The sequence below is a fragment of the Ictalurus furcatus genome, chromosome 15, assembly GCF_023375685.1.
Source record: "Ictalurus furcatus strain D&B chromosome 15, Billie_1.0, whole genome shotgun sequence".
Taxonomy (NCBI): Eukaryota; Metazoa; Chordata; class Actinopteri; order Siluriformes; family Ictaluridae; genus Ictalurus; species Ictalurus furcatus.
This window is the reverse complement of record NC_071269.1, coordinates 19,285,575-19,298,865: the sequence shown is the minus strand read 5'-3', so window position 1 is coordinate 19,298,865 and position 13,291 is coordinate 19,285,575. Positions and strand designations below refer to the sequence as shown.

Genomic DNA, 13,291 nt, shown 5'->3' with positions numbered 1-13,291 from the left:
AAGCACATATCAGGGTCGAAGAGACAAACAGTTTGGAAAGTACTTGTGTTACTTACAGGAACCCTTTTGCAAAGAGGCTTAGGTGTTGTTCATACACAAAAGAGTTAGGATTTTGATATGTTCTAGTGATATTAGTTGGCATTTAAAACAGCAACACGTGTGCTGGACTTTTTCCTTTGACAAACACACTCACACTCTCTCAGTCTTATTGTACAGAAGGATTGCAAAGTTGAAGGTACAGGCAGTGTGGGTGGGGGATTCACACGCAACATGTTGTTGTATAAATATACTACTTTACACAATTCTTCATTCAGGAAATCTGGGTCACCAGGCCTTGTATGTTAAGCGCGCATGCTGCTTTGTGGCATTACCTCTGGTTCAAAATCCCTTTTAAGTATTTAAAATATGTCATTCTAAAATTAGAAGTCAACATACAATGTGACAAGAATGATACACACACTACAAGCAAGATGAATGTCTCACGATCTAACAAGTAGCCACACTGAAGGTTACGAAGCTTTACTAATTAAACCATAGTGGGATGTAATGTGAAACAAAACAGATGGGTCAAGGCCCATAAACCACAATGACTCACCTCGCTGGCCTCAAACTTGACGTTGATAAAAATCTTTTTGACGTTTATGTGCGACTTCCCACTTTGAGCCCCTACAGAGATCGGCTCCAAGTCACAGGGAAAGTTATACTCCATCCACTGGTGCCATGGCAACCGCTGCCGTTCCTGAGCTTTTTCCTCACAGAAGGAGCGCATTTTCGTCCGGAACTCGTTCACCTCATGGTTCTTTTGCGTGTCAAACTCGTGCAGGCCTACAAAGACAAGACGCAAATACAAACAGATGCTTAGGAAGCAAAAAAAAAAAAAAAAAACAAGGACGGCATGCTACGAGTCATTCATGCACAGATCTAAAGCCCTTTTGCCGCAGAACCTTCAGTGGAACAGAAAATGTCTTCAGCACATAGATTATATGCAATCATTTAAGATGCTGCAACTGTGATTCTACTGGAACTGATGGTGTTTGTTTACACTGATCTTGTCTTACACTTCCTGTTGCAGTCCTTTTATGTTGCACTATGGCTCTGGATGCACAGTATTTTGTCCCACTGCACACTGCTATACCAAATTTTTGAACAATCCATATTAACATTTTGGTTAAGTAATTGGATCAATTTAAATAGCCTAATAATAATAATAATAATAATAATAATAATAATAATAATAATGTCACATTTAGGAATAAGTTTAAGCACATTTAGAACTTTGTTAGATGTAAATGGAAGCATGAATGAAGAACACTCTTAATGAACAACTCATTTAATAAAGCACTAATCAGCAATCTCTTGAGTGTCTCAGAGCATCCGGTTAATAGGTTCTTATATATGTAGATTGAGTTCTTTGGTGCAACATTTGTCTTGAATTTATTCTTAAATAATGTCCACATTTTTTGGTTGTGGCAGCAGTACTGATTAAAACTGTATTAAACCATAAGCATTCAAAAACTTTTCACTAGCATGTAGATGTGTGTACATGTAATTGCATGAAATAAAAAGTGACTAGACTTAAGTCCAGCGCTATGTCTGACCACTGACTGGCTGCTCTCACTGTCCCAAAGCACGATACTATAAGCTGGAAGAGAGTTGTAGGTCGCAGGTAAATCAAAGAGCACACCTTTGCCTAGGAGCAGGCTAATCTGGGTGTTAATGAGCTTCTCCACTCGGTCCCCTTCACGTGCAACCAGCCTGAAGACAGGCAGGAATGGCCGCACTTCACACAGGCGCCGCTGCTCGTCCTCCAGATCCTCCCGCTCCGCTGTCCGGTTGATGCAGGTAAACACGTAGGCATCGGGATCGCTCAGGATGCTGAAGAGAGGCTCGCTCCGAGCATTCTTCCACAACATCTGACAGACATTCATTCACACTAGTTAGAATTTTTTTTTTTTTTTTTTTTTTAGAAAAGTTTAAGCTTTAGGCTTTGTGTTGTAAGCAATTCAAATTTCTATTCAGCATTGTTAACTATTGATATTGTCACAATGAAGCTTTAAAGAAATCCAGATGTACTGGTATTTAGGTCCCTAAGGAAACATCTTCTTCTGGATGACATCAGATAGAGGGATTATATCTTTTTCAACTCTTTTACAACTGTATACTATAAAATCACTGGGATGAGCACAGAACAGTGTTTATAAATACAGGAGCAGTTCTTGGGTACAAGTGTACTCTATCGATATGAGATTATTCAGTAAAGCAGGTGAGAAGCTTGGGCAATTTGAACAACGTTCCCACAATTTCCTCACAGCGATCATAACGTTATGTATGTGATGAGTTGGGTTTTGTTGAAAGTTATTATTTAGAAATAAAATGTTGAGAATGTTCTTTTTGTTTGCTTTAAATTGTAACTTTTTTTTTTACTCTTGATGTACACAGTTCAAGATTTTTTCCTACTATCGAACAATGAATACGGAGTTAAAAAACAATGAACTCCTAGGCCTACTAAACACACAAATAAGCTACACATCTTACACTTTTGCAACGAGCCAAACACAATGAGTGCTTACAGTATTTCACCTTCCCATGTATTTTAAAAGATACAAGCTTTAAACGCAGGACAGTTCTGCCTCAGACCATTTATACCTTTTTAATTGTGGCGATGGTGTCACTGCCTGCTACGGGAAAACTGAGGTAGATGCCCGTCGGCAGGAGGAACTCCATGGTGACCTGTTCCCGACCCTCCTTCTCCCACACATCCTGCAGGTCGCAGTAAACCCCCGGCGGCATGGTGCGGGTCGTTCATCTACGGGCAACTGCACTGCTCAGATCACACAAACCCACACTTTAGGCTTGACCAACAACATGCACAATATCTTATACAGAAACTGACACAAACCAGTGAAACAAAAATCCTACCCAAGATAATAGAATAGGATAACGTTCCCATTCATGTGTTTAAAGCTTACAGAGAAACAGTAAATGATATAGATGCAAATGGAATATCTAAATAAATAATAAGATATCTGTGGTTAGTTCAAAAGTGTAAACAAGTGTATATATGTGCATATACCAGTGTTATGAATGAAGTCAAACCCTTAATATTGACAGCAGGCATCAGTATTATTAAGTGATGATGCATTAACAGAGTACAGTTGACTTCCCCACACACACACACACACACACACACACACACACACACACCTTATGTGATTCAGTGCCAGGACTTTCTCAGGATGTTTGTATATAAGGTTACAGCCATCATAACCGCTCGAAGAAAAACGAGAACTTATTATGTGATGCATTTTTGGACATCACACTAGTAGAAAAGCGCATCATGATCACTGTACACTAATATAATTCATTTCACTGTCGAATATGCATTACATACGCAGCGATCTGAGACATCTTGTTTGATAAAGATTGATTGATTCCCCCCCCCCATTCCGGTTACATTATACCTGATTCATTCATGCGTCAGAGTCGAGGACAAACCAAAGCCCGGCCTGACTGACTTTCCCTCAGTGGGAAAATAGGACAGAAGAAAATGAAAACGTATCCGTGTCTACTTGCCTGTACGAGCCTCGCCGGCTGCTTATTAATCCATGTTGAACACAATCATACTCTTCATACGCGGTCAAGATCGAAAAACAGTCTCCCTTCACGCCGCACTGCTCTAGATTTCCACAAACATTCAGTTTTACAGCTTCCCTCCGTCTTAATTTTAGTCCGTCGTGTCGTTGATGTGTGTCAAGCACCAGAGTTATCCTTAGTGATTTAGGAGTGGGGAAGTGACAGGCAACGCACTGCGCGAGTGCACGCGTTCAAGCAAGTTAGGGATCGTCTATAAATAACTTAGCCATCTAGCACTGCACACTGAACCATCAATTCCTCATATCTCTTATTCTCTCATGGGAGTTGTTTTATTTCTAAGAGAAATGTGGTGACTTTTCGACTGAAATGCGAAAAAAATAAATAAAAAATAAAATACGATGTGGATTAGACAAGTTTTAAGAGTAGTGTTTACGTTTTAGAGTAAGGTGTCGCACAATGATGGTGATCCCTAAACTCTTATAGGACGTCTGAATGGTGAACGCCAACGGCTGCTTTTGAATAAGTTGTAGTGTACATTTCCACCCTCACCTGTTTTGGTTCATGAAACTTAATTTGCATGCGGTCTGGATATATTGTAACTATAAACTTATGATGTTATATATTTTGTTATATTGTGTGCATATATATGTCATTTGATTTAAGTGTAATTTGTTTATACGCTTTAACTGTGCCTGCTCCATATTAGGTAGCATCGGATTACATGTATTGTAGTTGTTGTATTTCATTTTGATTGTGCAGGATTGTCTCTTTCTGTCCCAGAGGTTAGGTTATTACAGTTTGCCCATTTGAACATGTGCAGTGCTTGTGCAAAGCTTAGCTACAGCTCATCAGTTTCATGTATCTTACATATTTCCTCTGTTTATGTGATAAATTAGACAGAAGTGTGTTCCTGTGGGAGAATAAAGGAAGCTCTATTTCTGGTTGCCTCTGCTTGCAGTTTTATATATGGGCCCATAGGGAGGAGGTCAGTCTAGTTCAACTTGTCATTCAGAAAAAGAAAAAAAAAAACATTTTCATAACATTGACCGATTTTACTTCTGTGGTGGGCTTCCAGTAAACTGACTGCTGATGCAAGGCGTGATTTTCTGAATTTGCAGAAGTATGCAAAGCGGGAGTTGGTAGAGACAACCCCACACATTTTCCAGCTAGAACATGTCCTTTTTTCAACCTTCCAGAGCTTTCTGGATCTTTCCAAATGTAACCCTAATCACTAGAACAGAAAGTACAAAGTGAACCTGAGATCAGATTGATTGTACATTTGATTTGAGATGAGTTTCAAAATTAAAGTGCATCCTCCCAGACTAAAAACAATCATGCGTATGCTTTTGTCAATGGAAACTTCTTTAATCATTGGCCAGTATTGTATCAAGATTTACTTGAGGTTTGATTATTAAATATGCTCCCTCTCTTTGTCACAGGGGTGATTTAGATCAGCTGTATATCTTTTGTAGTATCTTTTAACTCTGAAAGTGAATGTGCTGTACCTTTAATTTGCTTTTAGCGTAAATACATATCAGTGGTCCTTTTATGTATGTAAAATGATTCCATTATTTAAAGGTATATTATATTCACATTTCAGGTAAAATCTAAACAAAAGGATCTAAACAAATCTTGTAGGTGCCACTCCAGCGACAATGAAAAGTACAGTTTGGTATTTTTATTTCTGAGGAGAAATTGAGTGAGAAAGTGAGGAGAAACTCATCACTTGCGAAATACCACAATGTTAATTTACACATGATCCATAACTTGAACCACTAGAAAACACAACTAGTACATAAACAGTTTGAACAAATTTGGTTTGCTCCCTGCAACAATGCACAGTTAAATTACAATATATCGTGCAACCAGAATCGTATCGAGTTTAGTTATATACAAAAGGTATGCTTATGCAATAGCAAGTTAGAGCATCCAAACCCACATAACACTGGGTCATGTTTTAACCCATGTACATGCAAATAAATCCAGTACAATTATGCTTAACAAATAAAGACCCTGGCTTGTTAAAACGAACCACTGTTGAGCGAGCAATCACTCACAGCTGGTAAAAACAGGAAGTGTATGTGCAGAACAGAAACTCCAAGTCAAATAAAGCTCCCTCACTCCCATCCCCACCCCCCCATCAACCCCCTCACCGTCAGTGGCGTCCCCCACCCACTCACCCGCTACTGAAGGGACTGACAGATGTACTGCATCCAAACCAGCAGCACAAAACATTACTGATGAGCACAGGAAGGACAAATATGCACTGTCCTACGCATTGTCCTGCACACTGCTTATGTTAATTCACCTGAAGTGTAGAAAATATTAGGGAAGCCTAGGAGTAAATATGAGTGTTACACCATGCATGTGTGATTTAAACCCTACACAAGCGTTTCACTATTATTGTCAGTCAGCATAGCCATGCAGCAGTCATTCTTCTCACCAACTAAATGACTCGTATGTAATCTACCTCTAGAGTTATTGTGAAAATCCCCTATCAAAATCATGGCCTGTCCTCACCATGGCAACAATTTCAGCTCCTTGTTTGTCCTTGAGACTGCGGAACGCTCTGTCTCTTTACAAATGCTCTTTACAAAGGCTTTAGCTTTTTTTTTTATAGACACTTTAAAAAAAAAAAAAAAAGACATTTCATTTTTGGACTTCAGTTTTTCCTTCAGAATGAACTGTTTCTGTTCAGAGCAATGATACTCTCCTGAAATAGGACTGAATGGATCATTGAACTAGACCAAGCATTCACAAACTTTTTGCAGCCAGGGACCCTTAAACTGTAAAATAATTCCATGGACCCTCTGAGTAGAGATTTATTTTATGAACATAATCCAACTATTTAGATATCAGAATCATTATTCAAATGTGTACAACTAATATCCTACCTTTTTTAAAATTAATATAACCATTGAGATTATATTCCTGAACTTTCCATTCACAGAACACATTCGATCCAAGTAGACATACTTTATACACTCCCAGAAAAAACAGGTAAAAAAAGGTACTAATCTGTACCTTTCTTTGTCAATGTGATTGTACCCTCAAGGGTAAAGTATTATTCTGGAAGCTGACCACAGAACAGTTTTCCACTTTGCCTCAGTCCATTTTAAATGAGCTTTGGCCCAGAGAAGATGGTGGCATTTCTAGATCATGTTCTCATACGGCACACATTCTTCTTTGCATCATGAGCCCATGCAGTGATTTCCATTACAGAATCTTGCCTGTTTTTAATGCAGTACCGCCTGAGGGCACGAAGATCACAGGCACACAATATTGATTTTCACCCTTGTCCCTTGCACACAGAGATTTCTCCAGATTCTCTGAATCTTTTGATGATATTATGTACTGTAGATGATGAGATATTCATAGTCTTCGCAATTTTACGTTGAGGAGAATTATTATGAAATTGTTCCACAAATTGTAGACACAGTTTTTCGCAGATTGGTGAACTTCTGCCCATCTTTACTTCTGAAAGTCTCTGCCTCTCTATGATACTCTTTTTATACCCAATCATGTTACTGACCTGTTACCAATTAACCTCCAGCTGTTTCTTTTTAGTAACACTTACTTTTCCAGCCTTTTGTTGCCCTGTCCCAACTTTTTTGAGACGTGTCGTGGCCATCAAATTCAAAATTACCTTATTTTTTTCTTAAAATGGTACATTTCATCAGTTTAAACATTTGATATGTTTTCTATGTTCTATTGTGAATAACATATGGGTTTATGAGATTTGCAAATCATTGCATTCTGTTTTTATTTACATTTATTTACATTTTACACAGCGTCCCAACTTTTTTGGACTTGTGGTCCAAAAAAAAAACATGTTAAAAAATGTATTGTCAAGGACACCAGTCCAGCAATAAGGAAACATACAGTTTATTCCTTTTTTTCTGAGAATGTAAGCTGACTTGTTTTACGTTCTTGAGATTCTTGTTCCCAGTTGATCAGTCAAACAGGTTAATAACTAAAAGAACTAAAACAACATGGACCCCACTTTGACAAACACTAAACTGAACGATATAATAATCATAATACACACTAAATACAAGTGAGAGCTTAAAGCATTTATAAAAACAATTCATATTTACAATTTTTAATTGGACGTGACAGTGTGCTCTTGCACTTGCTTTTCATATATACGCAGTGGGGCTTTTCTGATTGTAAGTTGTAGTTCACACATTTTTTGGTGTGACTTTGTACCCAGAAGTCATTTGACTGATGTTAACACATCTGTCCAAAATTGTGTTGTTTGCTGTGGCCTTTCTCACACATGACCTAATATGATCATTGCTGTCTGAATATTTCATGCATGCAAAGCAGTGCATGTATTTTTATATGCAAAGGTTTATACATATATAATTTTACATAAAATTAATGCAATACATCTGATGTCATTCTGCACCAGACTTAATGAGAAAAGTATGGGGAATTAAACCTGTAAACCTAAGTTCTGCCCTTGAATTACCCAGACAACCAAAACTGAACAAGTTCCAAAACAAGGTTAGCCACTTAGAAAGTGTTATCTTGGGGACATCTCTGACTTATCAGTCTTTAGGGGGAAACAGTTAGAAGTCTATTTGTAAGGGAGGCTATTACATTTCCCCTTAACTGTAGGCATAAATGTTTTTAAGTATAGTAAATTATTAAATTAAAAACTAGTCAATCTAAACACCTGCCACCTGTTTAAAGTGGGAAAGCTTAGAGCTGAGCAGTTGTGGGGTTTTGTGTCATGCTTCCGGTGCCAGAAGTGGCTTTGAACACATATCCTGCCTTTGGATTAAAGCTTACAATAATTTTAAGTAATGCATCCCATCCAGTACACGTACAGAGTAGATTCAGGTAATAAAGTGGCCATTTAGAAGAAGTGAGATGTGAGTAAAATTGAAACCAAACCTGAAATTTTCATTTTTTCAGAGCACTTTATCTGTTTCACCAGAAGATGGCGCCATTTCCCGTCTTAAACTTTTGTGTTTTTTTTTTTGTTTGTTTGTTTTTTGCAGGTGCTGTTTAGATGATTCAAGATGTTCTAATTCATCAAATTTACATTGAGTGTAAACACAAGATTGTGGGTTAAGGCTTTAAAAGAAATAACGTTCCATCCTTGGGAAAGTCTTTTTTTCATTAACAGGCTAAACACTGACAGACCACATTTCTGTTTATTATAAAAATGTAACAATATAGACCTGAATGAATACTTCAAACCAACATCTTATCAATGCTAAAGTCAACATCTAATCCATGTTCGTTAAAGGGGACAAAATTTCTAACAGAGATCATATAAAAAACTGAACCAAAACACTAAGATGGAATGGATCAAGGGTAAAGTATTATTCTGAAAGCTAATTAAAGGTACAAGAATGGTGCTTAATGTCCAATTATGCCATCTGTCCATCCATCCATTTTATATACCACTTATCTTATACAGGATCACAGGGAAGCCTGGAGCCTATCCCAGGGAACTCAGGGTGATGGATGCTAATTCATCACAGGGCATAATCACACACACATTCACACACTACAGACAATTTGGAAGTGCCAATCTACCTAGAACAGGTTGGGGGAGGAAGCCAGAGTGCCTGGAGGAAACCCCTGGAGCATGGAGAGAACATGCATGGTCCGTGCACGCAGGGCGGAAGCAGGATTCGAACCCCCAACCCTGGAGGTGTGAGGCAAGCGTGCTAATTACTAAGCCACCATTTCCCCCCCAATAATGCCTTTTACATTATTGTGTAAAAGATACATACTATATGTTAAAAAAAAAGTTACTTTATTTTGTCCAAGACACCACTCCAGCAACAAGGAAAGATACAGTTTATTCTTTTTTTCTGAGAGTGTAAGCTGACTTGTTTTAAGTTATTGAGATTCCCGTTCCCAAGTGACCAGTCAAACAGGTTAATAACTATAAGAACTCAAAAATAAATATAATAAGTGAGTTGTGATTTCCACCACTGTAACAAAATTTAAAAAAAAAACAAAAAAAAACAACAGCATGGACCCTACTTTGAGAAACACTAAACTAAACAATATAATAATCAAAATACACACTAAATACATATGAGAGCTTAAAACATTTATAAAAACAATTCATATTTACGATTTTTAATTGGACGTGACAGTGTGCTCTTGCACTTGCTCTTCATATATACGCAGTGGGGCTTTTCTGATTGTAAGTTGTAGTTCACACATTTTTTGGTGCAACTTTGTACCCAGAAGTCAGTTGACTGATGTTAACACATCTGCCCAAAATTGTGTTTGCTGTGGTCTTTCTCACAAATGACCTAATATGATCATTGCTGTCTGAATGTTTCATGCATGCAAAGCAGTGCATGTATTTTTATATGCAAAGGTTTATACATATATAATTTTACGTAAAATTAATACAATACATCTGACGTCATTCTGCACCAGACTTAATGAGAAAAGTATGGGAAATTAAACCTGTAAACCTAAGTTCTGCCCTTGAATTACCCAGACTTCCAAAACTGAACCACAAGTTTAACCACTTAGAAAGCGTTATCTTTGGGACACCTCTGACTTAACAGTCTTTATGGGGAAAAGTTAGAAGTCTATTTATAATGGAGGCTACTACATTTCCCCTTAACTGTAGGCATAAATGGGTTTTTTTTTAAAGTATGGTAAATTATTAAATTAAAAACTAGTCAATCTAAACACCTGCCACCTGTTTAAAGTGGGAAAGCGTAGAACCGAGCAGTTGTGGGGTTTTGTGTCATGCTTCCGGTGCCAGAAGTGGCTTTGAACACATATCCTGCCTTTGGATTATAGCTTACAATACTTTTATGTAATGCATCCCATCCAATACAGGTACAGAGTAGAAAGTGGCCATTAACAAGAAGTGAGATGTGAGTAAAATTGAAACCAAACCTGAGATTTTCATCTTTTCAGAGCACTTTATCTGTTTCACCAGAAGATGGCGCCATTTCCCGTCTTAAACTTTTTTTTTTTTTTTTGCAGGTGCTGTTTAGATGATTCATGATGTTCTAATTCATCAGATTTACACTGAATGTAAACACAAGATTGTGGGTTAAGGCTTTAGAAGAAATAACGTTCCATCCTTGGGAAAGTTATTTTTTTTCATTAACAGGCTAAACACTGACAGACCACGTTTCTGTTTATTATAAAAATGTAACAATATAGACCTGAATGAATACTTCAAACCAACATCTTATCAATGCTAAAGTCAACATCTAATCCATGTTCGTTAAAGGGAGCAAAATTTCTAACAGAGATCATATAAAAAACTGAACCGAAACACTAAAATGGAATTGATCAAACTTGAAAATAAATAACAATAGAAAAATATCTGCATTTTTAACATTTATGGTCAAATACGCCTATAAAAACAAAACCAGCTTGTAACCACTAACCCGAAGTAAACAAGAAGCTTTGGCACAAAATATCAATATGGATTCAATTCCAACTTATAAAACATTTTTACAATCAATGTAAAAAAACAACAACGCTTTCTGAACTAACTTTCTCAATGTTTGTTTTAAAGTTTGTATTAAAACGAATTACAACTCGAACAACAACGAACCGCTTCACTGAAGTCATTAGGTTTAGTGTTTCTGCGTAAAACCAACGCAATGCAAACTCAGAACTCACTTTTACGAAAGTATAAATCCATATGAACGACTTGTCCTGCATGTAAAGATCCACATTTCTGAACAATTTAAATCCCAAAGCTCTTTTTTTGCTCTTCATTCAAAGCTGTGCTCCAGGTCGGCCTGGCTGTACGGATGCTGCGGCGCGTAGTTGCCGATGGGAATAGCGCTTCCGCCGGGACTCTCCGGAGCGGATATATCGCATAAAGTGCGCCCAGAGTGCGGCGCAAGAGCATGGTATGAGTGCTGGTATGGTCCGTAGGACGGACGGACATTCGCAGTGTGGTAATAACTCACGGGGGAGCTGGCGTATGTGTTGGGAGACGAAGGACGCGCGTTCCCGCTGCTGTGGAAGCTGTAGGCTGGGACCGCGGGGTGCGCGCCGGGCTGCGGTACGACGCTCCATGTGCCTCCGACTAGTGGGGTCTGCCAGTACACAGGCTCCCGGTGGAAGTACAGCGGCTCGGTGAAGTTCACAGACGGGATGTAAGGTAAAGCAGGTGCTCGGTAAGGTCTCCTGACGCGCCTCCTGCGCCGGTAGTTGCCCTTATCGAACATGTTTTCGAAAGCAGGATCAAGCGTCCAGAAGTTGCCCTTCTTCTCTCCACTGCCTCCTCCGCCACCGCTGTCCCGGGGCACTTTAACGAAACACTCGTTGAGGCTGAGGTTGTGCCGGATGCTGTTCTGCCAGCCCTTTTTGTTTTTCTCGTAGTAAGGGAACTTAGAAACGATGAACTGATAGATCCCGTTCAGAGTTAGTTTCCTCTCAGTGCTCTCTCGGATGGCCATGGCGATGAGCGCCACATACGAGTACGGAGGCTTCTCCAGAGCCTGCAGCTCCGTGCCTGAAGCGCCCGCGCTGGCGTTCTCGTCCTCCCCGGTGGTGGACACCGCGTCCAAGGAGACTTCCAAGTGTCCCGGCTGCTGTCGGAACAGTTCTTCAGATCCGTCCTCCATACTCGCGGGGTTCAAGTCAGATCGAGATGTAGATTATATAGATGTAGGTTAGACTAACAGGTTGGAAATGCTTGAGTCTTCACGGGATAATCACAAGAGCAACCGGTGCAGGTGTCCCGCCCACAAACGAAGCGCGGCATTCCCACGATCAGGTCTGGAAACGCGGCGCTTGTGAAGCTCTCGGGTGACATGAAGGACGGAGACATGTTTTGACTCAGTGTTACATTCAATCTGTAAAGCTCCTTTGAAACACACTGCTGTTTGGATACATGCCGTGCAAATTGCTCGTTATTTTGATTAAAAAAATGTTGTTTGGGTTTTTTTTTAAGTAAAGCACCAGGCCTCTGTGATCTTTAAATGTCTGGTTTAAACGTTTTGAAGTTTTTACTTGACCTCGAACATACAGCTGGTACTGGGCTTTAAGTAAAGCTGTAGGCTACAGTACACTCTCAGATATAAAGGTACCAAAAGGTACTTTTTTCCCTCTTTAGTTTGTATCTTTTACTTGGTGTTCTGATGTACCTTTAATTAGGTTTTAGAGTAAAGGTACATCAGTGGTCCCCTGCTGGAAAAAAAAAAAACAATAGAAACCCTCAGAGAATTTGTAAAGGTTTTAATGGCTATAATAGGAATTGTATTGCTTTTAATGGAAACTGTAATGGTTCCTGGCGTGTCTAAAGTGTCCTTAGTGTATGAATGGGTGTGTGAGTGTGTGTGATTGTGCCCTGCGATGAACTGGCACCTTGTCCAGGGTGTACCCTGCCTTGTGCCCGATGCTCCCTGGGATAGGCTCCAGGTTTCCCATGACCCTGAAAAGGAGTAAGCAGTAGAAGATGGATGGATGGATGGATGTAATGGTTCCTGTGGGTCTCTACTGATAATTTGTTGCTCTCTATTGGTGGCATATTGTTATGTCTAGTGGATACCATTAAGGATCTACCTCCTTTGTATGCCCTACTATGTAATGGAAACCATTTTGTTAACAGCTGATTGTTTGTGATTGTATTTGTAGTGGAAACCATTATAATTCCTGTGACTGTTTCTATTGATTTTTCAGCAGGAGTCCAGTTGTGTACATTGAATTGTTTTTAAAGATATAAAGTTACATC

At 39.0% G+C, this 13,291-nt stretch overlaps 2 protein-coding genes across 2 annotated transcripts in view; both read right to left on the bottom strand.

Annotated features, from left to right (window-relative positions):
* pik3cd (phosphatidylinositol-4,5-bisphosphate 3-kinase, catalytic subunit delta) overlaps window positions 1-5,159 on the bottom strand; it is a 28,966-nt gene extending 23,807 nt beyond the window's left edge. Inside the window, exons 1-4 of the mRNA XM_053643294.1 lie at window positions 3,574-5,159; window positions 2,647-2,821; window positions 1,685-1,913; window positions 596-825 (exon numbers count right to left, since the gene is read on the bottom strand). Coding sequence (XP_053499269.1) covers window positions 596-825; window positions 1,685-1,913; window positions 2,647-2,790 — 603 coding nt within the window. The 5' untranslated portion in view covers window positions 2,791-2,821; window positions 3,574-5,159. The remainder of the gene's footprint in view (window positions 1-595; window positions 826-1,684; window positions 1,914-2,646; window positions 2,822-3,573) is intronic.
* Window positions 5,160-11,130: 5,971 nt separating this feature from the next.
* foxl2l (forkhead box L2-like) lies at window positions 11,131-12,507 on the bottom strand. The gene has a single exon (XM_053644345.1). The coding sequence runs from the start codon at window positions 12,180-12,182 to the stop codon at window positions 11,322-11,324; it is 861 nt and encodes a 286-aa protein (XP_053500320.1). The 5' UTR covers window positions 12,183-12,507; the 3' UTR covers window positions 11,131-11,321.
* Between the last annotated feature and the right edge of the window lie 784 nt (window positions 12,508-13,291).